The following is a 15,941-nucleotide window of genomic DNA, read 5'->3' as shown; positions in this document are numbered from 1 at the left end:
CGCATATGATCTCAATATCAGTGAGGTGCCATGGTGCAACATGTAGATCTGCTAGTTTTAGTGTTGGCCACAAGAATCCTGATGATCCATACACTAAACTCAATTTTGGTGAGTGTAAGATGCCTATGCATGATCTAGCAACAAGTCAACAACCATAAGATGCATGATTCTCCAGACTATTATAGGCCAAACACTGAGGGACCACCCTTATAAAAAAAACTGGAATGGTGAAGAGCACAGTGAGGCAGTCAGTGCCCAATGCAAAAAGAATTTCAATGAACTATTCGATCAGGGTTAAATTTGATCCAAGTATCATTTCCCACAACATGCTACCACAATCTTGGCATTAAAGGATAACCAACAATTAAAAAGCAATAAGCATCCTGAAATATCCAACATCACTGCTAAAGCAGCAAACATCACCAAGAAGTACATCCAGCATAAATTCTTGCCCTCATCTGAAGAAGGGCACATTTGCAGATCTCTGGGACGATGTCATCATGACCTCATAGACGTCTAATTGCAATATATGCAAGGGGTCCCCATGCAGTCTGCCACAGTGTACTTGCTAGAATTTAGAAGATTGAGGGGGGATCTTATAGAAACTTACAAAATTCTTAAGGGTTTGGACAGGCTAAATGCAGGAAGATTGTTCCCGATGTTGGGGAAGTCCAGAACAAGAGGTCACAGTTTAAGGATAAAGGGGAAATCTTTTAGGACTGAGATGAGAAAAACATTTTTTACACAGAGAGTGGTGAATCTCTGGAATTCTCAGCCACATAATGTAGTTGAGGCCAGTTCATTGGCTATATTTAAGAGGGAGTTAGATGTGGCCCTTGTGGCTAAAGGGATCAGGGGGTATGGAGAGAAAGCAGGTACAGGATACTGAGTTGGATGATCAGCCATGATCATATCGAATGGCGGTGCAGGCTCGAAGGGCTGAATGGCCTACTCCTGCGCCTATTTTCTATGTTTCCATGTTTCTATGAATGTCTTTGTAAGGCCTCTCCTCAACTGCCTCCTCCCAATGGATAAAGAATTCCTTCTAAATGCAATATGAATTCCGCTCATCAAGAGGCACGATGGCAAATGCTTAAAAATATACTTTAAAAGGGATGGAGAAAGAAAACTAGGAACGCCTGACCTGTTAGGAAAACAGCTCGGAGCAAAATGCTGGATGCTATAATGAAAGGTCTGATAACATAACAACAAATGAATAATGGGATTTAGCCGAGACAGCGCCAGTTTAAGATAGGTAAATCATTTTTGACCTGTTTATTTTAGTCCTTTGAGAATATGACCAGGTGAAATACTGTAATTGAAGTTAGATTTTCATAAGGCTTTTGAGAATGTTGAAAAATGTCAATGTCCATAGAGACCTGAACGGAAACCTCTGGAGACTTTGCGCCCCACCCAAGGTTTCCGTGCGGTTCCCGGAGGTTTTTGTCAGTCTCCCTACCTGCTTCCACTACCTGCAACCTCCGGCAACCACCTGCAACCTCCGGGAACTGCACGGAAACCTTGGGTGGGGCGCAAAGTCTCCAGAGGTTTCCGTTCAGGTTTCCTAAGTGGGACAGGGGCATAACTACGTAAGTAACTGAAAACGAGCATGTCTAACTGCAAATTGTCTTTCTGTAATTATCTAGGGCCATGGTGAGACTGCACCTGGAGTATTGTGTATATTTTTGGGTCTCCTAACCTATAAAAAGTATATATTTGGCCAGAAAGGGAGTGCAAAGGAAATTCGCCAGACTGGTTCCTGGGATGGCAGGGTTGCCACATGAACAGAGACAATAGATTAGGACTCTATTCTCTGGAGTTTAGAAGAATGAGGGCTGAAATCCTCACACAGGGTTCAACAAGATGGATGGAAGGAGGATGTTCTCCCTGGCTGAGAATATAATCAGGGGTTACAATCCAAATAAAGAGCAAGCCATTTAGGCGTGAGATAAAGGAGACAATTTCTTTATTCATTAGCTGGTCAGTCTTTCAAATGTCTCAAACTGGAAGGTACAAAAAAAGGGTGGAGTAACTCAGCGGGTGCAGCAACATCTATGGAGCGAAGGAGATAGGCAACGTTTCGTCCCGAAACGTTGCCTATCTCCTTCGCTCCATAGATGCTGCTGCACCCGCTGAGTTTCTCCAGCATTTTTGTGTACCTTCGATTTTCCAGCATCTGCAGTTCCTTCTTAAACCCTCAAACTGGATGTCCTAAACTTTGGAAAGCCATTTGCTGAGTTTATTCAAAACAGATATTGATAAATACGTGGAAACTTAGGATATCAGTGGATGTAGGAATAGTGCAGGAAATAGAATATGTTACGCAGTCCATGTTTGGGCAGTCCATATTAAAAACATGAATTTCTGGCTGGAAGAAATGGATCAACAACCAGATTGGCTAATGATGGAAAAGGAAGACTGTCTACCTTTTGAAATTGGACCGATCATATTTGCCCCCACAAAACTGCACAAAAAAACCTATAAAGAAAACCCCATAATACATAGTGGAATACGAATTTGGAAACAAATAAAAAAAGATTTAAAATTGAATAATATACCACTCTGCCTTCCCATTGTAAATAATCCTTTATTCAAATCATCCTTTATGGACAAAGGTTTCACACAATGGAAAAATTATGGAATCAAAAATATAGGACATCTTTATAGGAAAGGTACTTTTCTTTCATTTCAAGAGTTACAACAGAATTATGGACTGCACTCAAATAATTTCTTCAGATATCTACAAATTAGAGATTATGTTAAATCTAATACACAAGTCTACAGGAATAGGGAATCAGAAATTATTGATGAATGTCTGAACAAGCATCCTAATACTGAAAAACTAATAGCTTATATTTATAACACCCTACTAAATAACGAGGTACCACCGACCGAACCATATAGATACAAATGGGAAAATGAAATAGGTCATCCTATCACGAAAGATATGTGGGACGAAAGTTTACAACAAATACATCAATGCTCATTAAATGCCAGACATACTTTAATACAATTCAAGGTCTTACATAGACTACACTTCTCTAAAATAAAACTAAATAGAATCTTCCCACAAATCTCTCCTATTTGTGATAAATGTCTACATTTAGAGGCTAATTTAACACATACGTTTGCAAACTGTATAAAACTTAAACATTTCTGGACTGATATTTTTGAAATAACTTCAGAAGTTATTAATACAAAACTGGACCCAGACACAAAATTAATAATACTTGGAATATCAGAACAAAGCTTAACACTCACAACAAACCAAAGAAATTTCCTCAATTACAGTATAATAACCGGAAAAAAATTAATATTAAAATTTTGGAAAGGCCCTACAACCCCCACAATTAAAATGTGGATTACGGAAATGTCAGAGACCCTATACTTAGAAAGAATTAGACTTGTCTTAATGGACAAACAAGATCTTTTCCATAAAATTTGGGCTCCATTCATTAACTATCTGAAGGGATAGATTGGCACAGCACGAGGACCCAACTGAAACTTGAACTCAGGAATAGATGAAAAGCTATACTTTATAACCTACGAACCTATCTCCATTGATGTATTACAGGTAACCCATTCCACCTCCCTTGTTTTTCTGTTGTGTTGTTTTTTTTTGCTTTCTTTTTTATTTGTAACTTTCTACCCTCTCTTTTTCCCTCTTTCTATAAAAAATAAAAACACTAGAAGCAGAAGTAATTGATAATGGAAAATTTTAATAATGTATGACTGATGTATATGAAAAGTTTTTTTACTTTAATATGTAACTACATTTTATAATATGTCTACTTCTAATAAATAAATAAAAAATAAAAAAATAAAAATTATATCCCTCTTTGCTTTTACATGTTCAGTAACTTGCAATCAGCATGAATGTTGTATTTATTCTATTCACAGATGTTTGTTCCCCCCCATTGTCATCACCATACACGGTTTAGATCCAGAAAAGCCATACACACTGATGGTGGATATGGAGTCATGCAGTGATCAACGCTACTCCTACACAGAGGAGAGGGGCTGGTGCCCGTCTGCTCCAGCTCGACAGCAGGTAAGATATTAGAAACATAGAGAATAGGTGCAGGAGGCCATTCGGCCCTTCGAGCCAGCACCGCCATTCATTGTGATCATGGCTGATCGGCCCCAATCAATAACCCGTGCCTGCCTTCTCCCCATATCCCTTGATTCCACCAGCCCCAAGAGCTCTATCTAACTCTCTCTTAAATCCATCCAGTGACTTGGCCTCCACTGCCCTCTGTGGCAGGGAATTCCACAAATTCACAACTCTCTGGATGAAAAAGTTTTTTTCTCACCTCAGCCTTGAATGGCCTCCCCTTTATTCTAAGACTGTGTGTGGCCCCTGGTTCTGGACTCGCCCAACATTGGGAACATTTTTCCTGCATCTAGCTTGTCCAGTCCTATTATAAGTCTCTTTAAGATCCCCCCTCATCCTTCTAAACTCCAGTGAATACAAGCCTAGTCTTTTCAATCTTTCCTCATATGACATATCCTCATATTGTGGCTGTAAGAATAAAACTCCCGTTCAAAATGGACTGTGGACACTGGTGGAGATGGGCAGGAACTGAGGGAGGGGGGGGAAAGGCAAAATAATTGAGGAATTTGTTACCATCCTGTAACTTTATTAATAAAAACAAATAGCTAAATTTGTCATGGTGACCACATTGCCAAACACAGAATCACCATCCAATTAATTTGGTAAGGATTAAGCTAGATGAGAAGCCAGGTCATTTTGAATGGCGTGGCTATATTTAAGAGGGAGTTAGATGTGGCCCTTGTGGCTAAAGGGATCAGGGGGTATGGAGAGAAGGCAGGTACAGGATACTGAGTTGGATGATCAGCCATGATCATATTGAATGGCGGTCGGTGCAGGCTCGAAGGGCCGAATGGCCTACTCCTGCACCTATTTTCTATGTTTCTATGAGAGAAAACCTACCTCAAATGTTCCATTCAGCAAAGTTATGCTTTCTGCACACTCTGGTTTGTGGAATATGAAGTGGAGAATCAAGCCATTTCACAGCTCTCTGGGCTGGACTGTGCAAAATGGGGGAGAGAATGAATTCACCATTGTGGTTTTAGATATCATAATTTACTGGGACTGCAATCTTCCAGAGAAGTTAGCTTAACTGCCTCAAGGAATTGAAGAAACACTGTTCCAGTGTTTTCCTTTCATTGGATAGAGGCCCTTGTATTTTAATTTCCTTCAGGGTAGTGCATGATTAGGGAGTATGATGGCGGTCGGATTTTAAGAATGCAGCAGGATTAATCAATCTGATGTCCAGTGATTTAATGTAATCTGCCCACCTAACAGTAGCATAGGTCAATCAGAATCAGGAGTGAAAGGACAGCGACTCTATCAGAGAGGATTTGAACACAAAAGGACACAAAGTGCTGGAGTAACTCCGCGGGTCAAGCAGCATCTCTGGAGATCATGGATAGGTGATGCTTCGAGTCTGTCTGAAGAAGGGTCTCGACCTGAAACCTCATCTATCCATGTTCTCCAGAGATGCTGCCTGACCTGCTGAGTTACTCCAGCACTTTGTGTCCTTTTGTTTATTAACCAGCATCTGCAGTTCTTTGTTTCGACTAAGATTTGAACACAGGCAATAGCAGTCACACAATTTTAATGAAATACTGAGGAAGCACAGAAACCCAATGCGTGGTCCAGTATAGGCCCAGTCTCTTCCAACACATAGAAATCAGTTATCTATGCTGTTTAATTTCATTTTACCACATACTGTACCCTTCCATCTGTCATGCTCTTGCACATTCAGTTTGCCCATTTCTATCCATCTCTCCTTGCAACTTACACCAGCACCTAGCTGTGTATCTGCAGCAACCCTGGATGCATTGCACTTTGTCTCATTGTCCCACTAATTGATAATAGATTGCAAAAAGCTGGACACCAAACCCTGTTGAGCCTCCACTCCCACCCGACCTAACTGCCTTCCCGCCCAGATATGAATGTTTATTCCTACTTTGATATGTTCAGTTCAGTTCATTATCCAGTCCTCAGTCTTGGCCAGTCGTGTAACCCCATGCATGTGCTCTAACTTTATTTCACAGACTAGACTGCAACTTCTGAAAATGCAAATACTGCAGAATACATTGACAGATTCTCCCTTGTCTATTTTGCTGCCAGGAATCTCAGGCTTTTCAAACAGTTTTGCCTTTTGATATCCCTTTCATAAATTTCATGTTGACTCTAGTCGATACGTAGATATTAATTTTCTGATTTCTCCTGTTACCACTTCCTTAACAATAAATTCTATATGTTTTGCATGTAGGATAATGTCAGGATAACTGATCTATAGTTCCCCCGTTTGCTTTCTCCTTGATTTGCTAAATTCTGGGGTTTACATTTGCTACCTTCAAATCTGTGGAGCTCATTTCAGAATCAATCGAATTGTGGAAGATGCCTACCAGTGCATCTAGTGTCTCTATAGATAACTCTTTCAAAACCTTAGGTTCCAGGTCATTGGATCGAGAATTTAACTGCTCTCATCAAGAGAACAATTATAAATATGGACATGTGCAGGAAGGAACTGCAGATGCTGGTTTACCCTGAAGATAGTCACAAAATACTGCAGTAACTCAGTGGGACAGGCAGCTTCTCTGGATAAAAGGAATGGGTGACGTTTCGGGTCGAGACCCTTCTTCAGACTGAGGTGGATATGCTTTTCTCTATCCTTAACCATATGTTTCTGAACTATTTTTGTTTTCCTCTTTAAAATCGTGTAGCAATCAAGTGGAGTTTATATTCACTCCGATACCCCAGCCCCTGCAGCTGAGTTGATCGACAAGCCCATAACTTTCAAGCTGCTCAAAATCTGCACCTCAAATGGAACCGACCACAAAGGAATGGTGAGCCGACTTTTCAAAAATAAAAACAAGACAATGTTGTTTGGAGTATTTATACTTACTTTCTCAGAATAGTACCAATTCCATTGCGTGACGATTCTATGATTGCAAGCATTTCTCACCCAAGTGAATGTTTATCTAATGCCTGGGTTTGTACTTGGTCCTGGTGATTAGTCCTTGGAGGGCATTGCAGCTATTCTTATCTTGTCCCAACTTGACATCCATCCAAATACACTTTGCAAGAGCTAATTAATTGATGACAGATTGAAACGCTGGATGATTGGTTGTGGCAATGCCTTGGCAATGGTCAGAACTCAACATCCTAATTCAGCTCCGGTTGGACCTTTCATATGCAACTTTTCTGACTTGTTTTGCTCAGTATCGCATCAGGTGGTTTGCTACAATACAATTTATTTGTTGTCATTTGAACCTCATTGAGGTTCAAACGAAATGTGGTTTCTGCAGTCATACACACAAGAAAAAGAACCAAGACACAACACAATTTACACAAACATCCATCACAGTGAATCTCCTCCTCACTGTGATGGAAGGCAAAGTCTTATCTCTCCCCTGCACTCCTCATTCTCCTCCCGATGTCAGAGTCAAAGCCCCCGGCGGGCGATGGTAAATGTCCCGCGGCCATTAAAGCCGCGCCGGGCGATGTAAGGCCCCGCGCCAGGTAATTTTCAACCCCGCAACTCGGGCGGGAGAAGTCGCCATTGCGGAAGCCCCGAAAAGCGGTCTTCCAGCAGTGACCCGCGGGCTCCCGATGTTACTGTCCACCAGACCTGCGGTTGGAGCCTCCGAATCTCCGGGGCCGGGTCGCAGCAGCGCGCCACCACAGCTAGACCCATTAGGCCATTAGAGTCATAAAGCATGGAATCAGGCTCTTTGTTCCAACATGTCTATGCCGCGACCAAGATGCCCCATCGATGCTAGTCTCATCTGCCAGTGTTTGACCCATATCCATCCAAACCATTCCTATCCATGTACCTGCCCAAATATCTTTTAAATGTTGTCATAATACCTGCCTCAAGTTCCTCCTCTGGCAGTTCCTTCCATATACCCACCACCCTCTGAGTGAAAAAGTTGCCCTCAAGTTCCTATTAAATCTTTCTCCTCTCACCTTAAATGTATATCCTCCGGTTCCCGATTCCCGATTCCCCTGCTCCAGGCAAAAGACTCATTGCATTCACGTTATTTATTCCCCATGATTTTGTACACCTCCATAAGATAACCCTTCAGCCACCTGTGCTCCAAGGAGTAAAGTCCTAGCCTGCTTAATTCTCCCTATAACTCAGGCCCTCAAGTCCTGACAACATCCTCCTTGTACATCTTCTCTGCACTCTTCCCTGTTTAACAACATCTTTCCAAAATTGAACGCAACACTCCAAATGCGGCCTCACCAACGTCTTGCACAACCTCTTAACCTCGTGACGAATCCCAATGTACCACCATTCTTGACCACCCCATCTAGTTGTGACACCACTTTCAGCAAACTACGTAGCTGCACTCCCTCCACTCTACAATAGTACTCTGGGTCCTGCCATCCAATGTGAAGGTCCTGCCCTGGTTTGACTTCCAAAAATGCAACACCTCGCACTTATCTGCATTAAAACCAATTAGCTATTCTACAGTCCACTTACCCACCTGATCAAGCTCCTGCTATAACTTTTGATAATCATCTTCACTATCTATAATACCACTCATCTGAAAACGTACTAATTATGCCTTGTACATTCTCAACTAAATCATTGATATCCACCACTAACAGCAATGGGCCCATCACTAATCCGAGGTGCACCACTAGTCGCAGGCCTCCAGTCTGATAAACAACCTTCCAGCATCACTCCCCTTCCTCAGCCCTCCTGCTGTCTCCTCCCATCCCCCAGCCTTCGGGCTCCTCCTCCTTTTTCCTTTCTTCTCCCCGCCCCCCCCCCCCCCACCCCCCATCAGTCTAAAGAAGGGTTTCGGCCCGAAACTTTGCCTATTTCCTTCGCTCCATAGATGCTGCTGCACCCGCTGAGTTTCTCCAGCTTTTTTGCATACCTTCCAGCATCACTGTTTCCTTCCATGGAGCCAATTCTCCATCAAGTCAGCGAGCCCTCTCTGAATCCCAGGTGATCTAACCTTCCAGAACAGTCTACCATGTAGAACCTTATCATTGTGGTGATAGATCTGTGGATTTCAGATGGAACTTGATACGCTATGATTATTTAGAGGCTTTAAAAATAGGGACCAAAAAGATCATTAAAAAATATTTTGGATACAGATATTTTCATCAGAATTATAACTAGAAAATAGCCGGTAAATAATAGACATTTAGGCGAATCATGAGGTGATATTGACAAAGGATCGTCATTTAGCCCATTGTGCCTTCCCCTTCATCTTGCGTATGGCGTGCACAGTCTAAAGCTGTCGGACAACTTGTTCTATTTGATCTTATTTGATTGTGCATTGCGGGTTGATTGCATTTGTCGAAACAGGGCGGGCCACGTGAAGGTTGCAATCTCCCACCCCGCCCGCCATTGTGCTTCATCTTGTTCTTTGAAGTAGTGATGTAAATAACCCATATCTCCTGCTATTCCCTTGTCGCCTTGCATCTTCTATAATCTTCTATTCTACAATGTACTTTTTTTTAATGTTGTTCATTTGGCTTTCATCCCTCCTTCAGTATTGAGATAGTAACGACTCATTAAATGAGCAGATAATCTGTGGGCAGCACAGTGGCAGAGCACTGAGAGCTGCTGCCCCAGAAGCTCATCATTGGTGAGGAATGCATGGAGCTTGCACATTCCCCCTGAGACAGTGTCCTCCAGGTCCTCCAGTTTCCTCCCACATCCCAAAGATGTGTGTGTGTGTGTGTTGGTGGTTAATTGGCCACTGTGAATTGTTGCAGAGGTAGAGATGAGCAGTGGAATCGTGAATCGTTGGGAGAGATCATGAGAATGTGGTGAAAATCAAATGGGGTTTGTGTAGATTTGGTATAAATCACTGCTCGATGGTTGGTGTGAAGTGTGAACTCAATGAGCTGCAGGACTCTATGATTTAAACATTTCCTTTCTTTAATGACAGCTCTAGTTTATTTGGCAATGTTTCAGAATGTGTGGGTTCTGATCGAACACTGGATTTCAACAATAGTGTGAAGTCACAAATGAATGATTATACGTTATATTATTTTAAAGTAGACCTGATTCAATTTTAAAATGGTGACACACCTCCTATTTGTTCTGTTAGGGAGGAAAGCAGTACATTTTAACTCTGGTGTTAAATTCAGATGACATGATTCTTTTTAAGCTGTGTTATTTTAGATAGGATATATAAAGTGATGAGTAAGGAGAATGGAAGCAGTTTGTTTTTTTGAAATATTATCTCTTTAATCCCAAGTGTTGCCACTCCTCCACCACTCCTACTCCCGCTACACGATGTCCCCTTGAATATTGCGTTTGCATCATTTCTTGTTTTAAGGGACAAATTCACCTTGTTACATTAAAACTGGAAACCACAGAAACACGACATTGACATTACTGGCAGCACCACCCAGCCAATGAACATTTGACAAGTATTTCAGTGAACACCTGGGGTGGCATTTGCAGATGTGACAAGAATGACATTAATTGTTCTGTTTATTTTTGTGTGACTAGAAAACCATGCGTTAGAATAAAAAAAAGTTATTTATGAAATTCTCCCTCTTTCCTCTAATGAATCAAATTCCTGTGTTATAATGGGGGGAGGTGGGGTGAATTAGTTCATCATCATGTGCAGTTTTTAGCTGAAAATTGGATCAGGGCATCTTAATAAGGGGGGATCTTATAGAAACTTACAAAATTCTTAAGGGGTTGGACAGGCTAGATGCAGGAAGATTGTTCCCGATGTCGGGGAAGTCCAGAACAAGGGGTCACAGTTTAAGGATAAGGGGGAAATCTTTTAGGACCGAGATGAGAAAAACATTTTTCACACAGAGAGTGGTGAATCTGTGGAATTCTCTGCCACAGAAGGTAGTTGAGGCCAGTTCATTGGCTATATTTAAGAGGGAGTTAGATGTGGCCCTTGTGGCTAAAGGGATCAGGGGGTATGGAGAGAAGGCAGGTACAGGATACTGAGTTGGATGATCAGCCGCGATCATATTGAATGGCGGTGCTGGCTCGAAGGGCCGAATGGCTTCTATCATGTGCAGTTTTTAGCTGAAAATTGGATCAGGGAATATAAATGTATCTCTGACCCATTTTATACTCATGTGCTTTGGTCTTATTTTTATGCTACTATCATAAATTTTGAAACACAGGAAATAGGCAACGTTTTGGGACGAAACCCGGAAGGGTTTCGGCCCAAACGTTGCCTATTTCCAGAAGGGTTTCATCCTGAAACGTTGCCTATTTCCTTCGCTCCATAGATGCTGCTGCACCCGCTGAGTTTCTCCAGCACTTTTGTCTACCTTCGATTTTCCAGCATCTGCAGTTCCTTCTTAAACACCTTCTGTCTCCACATTGGCCTCAGCAACCATCTCAAAAAGCCACAGAACTACAGCAGAAGCAAGTCACTCTCGATTCAAAAGTACTGCCCAAAGAGAAGATATGAGGTTTTAGAAGCCGTATTATTTGGCAGGTAAATGTGTAAGAAGGGACTGCAGATGCTGGTTTAAATCCTTCAAGAAAATGTCTTTTATCAGTTTCCTTTCACCTGTCGTAAGATCAGGAGTAGAACAGTTCACTGAGATGTCACAGCTCTCAGCTCTATTCACTAAATGGTTTCCCTCTCTGTAAAAACCTCCTAGGCATGTAAACCTCTACCAACAAGAAGGCCAAGGGTAGCAGATGGATAGGCAATAGGTGCAGGAGTAGGCCATTTGGCCCTTTGAGCCAGCACCCCCATTCAATGTGATCATGGCTGATCATCCACAATCAGTACCCCGTTCCTGCCTTCTCCCCATATCCCCTGACTCCGCTATTTTTAAGAGCCCTATCTAGCTCTCTCTTGAAAGCATCCAGAGAACCTGCCTCCACCGCCCTCTGAGGCGGAGAATTCCACAGACTCACCGCTCTCTGTGAGAAAAAGTGTTTCCTCATCTCCGTTCTAAATGGCTTGCTCCTTATTCTTAAACTGTGGCCCGTGGATGCGAAAACAATTGTCCTGCAAGTCAAGTGTATTCTACCCACATCTCTTGGATCAATTATTCCTTCATGCTAGAAATCCCAACTGCATTGTTTGGAGTACACCTTTGTGGTAATTCAGAAAGTCATCTCTCTGTTGCCTGCTCAGAACAAGCATGGGTAACACATATTGAAACAAGTTCTTAATTTGCCATCCAATCTCAACTTCTTAACAGCTGAATTCAATGTCTAGAATTGATCCATTCAGACCAAGTAAATTATTAGTTCAGTCTCCAATCTTTGCTGATTATTCTTCATAATAAGAACGGGTCCCAGAGGTACGATAAGGAAATGACTGGATTGCCATCCTTTGACTGTTGCTGGAATATTAAGATGTATAATGAGGACATGTTCAGGATCAGGTTCGTCTTCAATGTTTCCAGAGCTCAATATTGCAAGCTCATACCTTGCAGAAGAAAAGCAAAATATTTTTGAGCGGCTGATTTTGAACTGAAATTACGAGATACCGATTCATTTTATAGTACTGCATCTTTAACTCTTAACATTAAACTCTTAATGTTAAAAAAAAAAAGGTATATTCATCGCCCAAAGATTTTTAAACAGTTGTACCAAATGACTCTCTGCAGCTTACGATCAAAAATTGACTGGTGAATTGTTTGTGTGAATTTGATACCATTTTGCACTCCAGCATTCGAAGAGGCTTCAGTGGAGTGTTCCTCTTATGTAAATCTCCAGCCCAAATTACTAATGGAAAAAAGGTTTTAAAATTCTGACATATAACAGGCTGATTATTGAAATTATCACACTCAGTTTAAAAATCCTTAAAGACCCTTCAATCTTATTGTCAAAATATGTCACCCTTTTCTGCATATTGGATTGCTCCAATGATAACATCGGTTGAATCTTACTCAAACTCTTTCCTGCTATGACATCATTCAGAGCAGCTCACATGAAATTAGATTCTTGGCAGGAGAGTTGAAGGTGCAGGGAGCTGATTTTGAACTAGTTGAATGATGAGACTTAATGAGGTACCCATTAGCTGTCAGAATTCACAGCAAGTGCTTTTAGCTGTGTAATTTGCATTGAGTATGCACCCTCGACAACAATAAAAATGGTGAAAATGAATCTCCCCACTTTACTGCTTTACAGCAGCAAGTGTACTTTTCACATTTATACACTCTTGTGACCTTTTATATAAAATATATTTTTTTTAGTTTGCAGTATTAGGACTGAAAGGTATTTAACAAAACCGGGCAGTGTATTTTTTGTTGTTGTGTGTGGAACATTGTACCTTTCAGACCAGAGTTTAAAACAGTTTTTCTTACCTAACTGGCAGGTGGAACCTTTCAAAATGCCACATGCAGACTGATCCTGAATCCTCACAATTGACAAAGCAGCAGGGAGCCCAGTTTAATGCTGTAAAGTGTCACAGTTATTTTTGTATGTATTGAACCAAAATGGCAGGTGTAACTATTTTCTCTGCGGTTAGCTAATGGAGTTCTTTTGTAACGAGAAGATTGCCGACAAACCAGCCAGTAATTACCCTGACAGTCAGAACAGCTCATCACTTGTGATATTTGACCGCTATTTTACTGCTGTTTGAATGCTGATAATCCCATCTTTTACTAGTCGAGTTTCATATTTTTTTTGTAGTGCCATTACAGACATAATTAATGCAAATTGAAAAGTGTTGAAAAGATCCTTTCGATGTTAAATTCTGGAGACTTTGAACTTCTTTGTTCTAAATTTTTGTTGCTCATTACAGACAGCAAATTGACAGCAGAGTGTTAAGAGGACAGACAGTTTTCTCTGTCATGCCTATGATACTGTGGGATGAGTAGGAGGAGTGTCAAATGATTTTTTAAAAAGTGCAGTTCCTTCAATAGTTAAATATCCTGGCAGGTGTGATGCAGGGCTATTAGGATGAAGGTTTGATTGCTGGTTTGTGTTGAGTTGGCTGACCTTACCAAAAGCAGAAATGATAGTGCTGGAATTGGCCTGCACTGCCTTCCATGAGTAACACGAAAGGTGTGGGGGATGGGACGTTCCCATTTACAGTCTTGTGAAGAAAACCCCAGCAGTTAACACACATGAATGTGCGAACATTAGATAAATTGAGATTTCACTTCAGTCTTCAAATAAATATTAACATTTGCTGAAAGGGTGCAGCGATGGCTCTTTCAACCACCTGCTGTGGAAAGATCTTCCCGAATCCGAATGCCATTGTCCCAATTCTTCCTTGTAACTTAAAATTGATATCCTTCCCCCATCTACAGCATTAACCTTCAAAACAAGGGAGAAAATTGTTTAAGAAGGAACTGCACATGCTGGAAAATTGAAGGTAGATAAAAATGCTGAAGAAACTCAGCGGGTGCAGCAGCATCTATGGAGCGAAGGAGATAGGCAACGTTTCAGGACAAAACGTTGCCTATCTCCTTCGCTCCATAGATACTGCTGCACCCGCTAAGTTTCTCCAGCATTTTTGTGTACCTAGGAAGAAAATTGTCTCAGTTCACAATTTTCTATCATGATTTTAGGAACCTCTGAAATTTTGTCTCAGCATTCCCTGCTTCAGTGGAAATATCCCTAATACCTCAATTCCATCCTTATTACGACATTTTGCGTCCCTTTTATTCAACCTATACTGTTCAGACTGTATGGCTTTCACATCTATCACTAACGCGGGACTCTGAACATCTTAACTGTGGCCCAATCATTATTTTTTTTAACAAATGTATCATTATTTCTTTACAATTGCATTCTGTTGTAAATCCCCAAATACATGTGGCCATTTTACGACCACATGCACTATTTATTGTCTCTATTGAGTCACTTCTTTAGCATTTTTTTACGAGTGTATTCTTTCATTTTTTTTAAATCATTTCTCATTGATTGTAAAGCCTCCCTCTTATACTTACACCTGCTCCCTTATGCCCCTGTCCCACTTAGGAAACCTGAACGGAAACCTCTGGAGAATTTGTGCCCCGCCCAAGGTTTCCGTGCGGTTCCCGGAGGTTTTTGTCAGTCTCCCTACCTGCTTCCACTACCTGCAACCTCTGGCAACCACCTGCAACCTCCGGGAACCGCACGGAAACCTTGGGTGTGGCACAAAGTCTCCAGAGGTTTCCATTCAGGTTTCCTAAGTGCGACAGGGGCATTAGTACTCGCCTATCTATAGGGTGTTTTCAATTCGCATTGAAGAGATATCCTCAGGGAATCTGAAAATGTACAAAGTGTTATCTGGAATCTTAATAATTCACCTGTAATTTTGTTGGTATAATATTTTGTGCGGTAACTACGAGCAACAGCATAATGATTAGTGAGGATCTTAAATGGTCTGTGAACTCTGCTGTAGTTGTAAAAAAGGCGCAACAGAGACTTTACTTCCTCAGAACACTGAGGAAGGCCCATCTGTCTGCTAAACTGCTGGAGTCTTTCTACCGCTGTTCGGTAGAAAGCATACTGACTTACTGCATAACTGCCTGGTTTGGGAACTGTTCAGCAACTGACAGAGCAGCTCTCCAGAGGGTGATAAAAACTGCCCAGGGTATCATTGGACTCCCCCTGCCCCCTCTGGAGGACATTTACCACTCCAGATGCCGCAGCAGGACCTGTAATATCGTGAAAGACATTACACATCCTTGCCACCACCTTTTCACACTGCTGCCCTCAGGAAAAAGGTACAGGTCGCTAAAGTCACGCACTGCCAGACTCAAGAACAGCTTTTACCCATCAGCAATCTTGGAACTGAACTCTGTCTCGGGAGTGGGTTATGGGGAAGGAGGGGGGGTGGGAGACAGTGTTAATTTATGTAAATGTGAATCCATGGGTGGGTTTGGGGAGGGAGGGAGTGTAAAAAATATGAGTATGTGAATGTTTGAAGTTCTTTTAAATGGAGAATAACAGTAATCTTGTTGTATGTGACACATGCAATGACAATAAAGCATTCTG

General features: G+C 41.6%; 1 protein-coding gene across 1 annotated transcript in view; it reads left to right on the top strand.

The window, feature by feature from the left end:
* Nucleotides 1-15,941, top strand: part of LOC116987185 (T-box transcription factor mls-1-like) — a 38,311-nt gene that overhangs the window by 18,779 nt on the left and 3,591 nt on the right. Inside the window, exons 2-3 of the mRNA XM_033043062.1 lie at nt 3,901-4,051; nt 6,760-6,882. Of these exons, the coding sequence (XP_032898953.1) occupies nt 3,901-4,051; nt 6,760-6,882 (274 nt within the window). The remainder of the gene's footprint in view (nt 1-3,900; nt 4,052-6,759; nt 6,883-15,941) is intronic.

This window comes from Amblyraja radiata, chromosome 25 (assembly GCF_010909765.2).
Source record: "Amblyraja radiata isolate CabotCenter1 chromosome 25, sAmbRad1.1.pri, whole genome shotgun sequence".
NCBI classification, from domain to species: domain Eukaryota; kingdom Metazoa; phylum Chordata; class Chondrichthyes; order Rajiformes; family Rajidae; genus Amblyraja; species Amblyraja radiata.
This window is presented reverse-complemented; position numbering and strand designations above follow the sequence as displayed.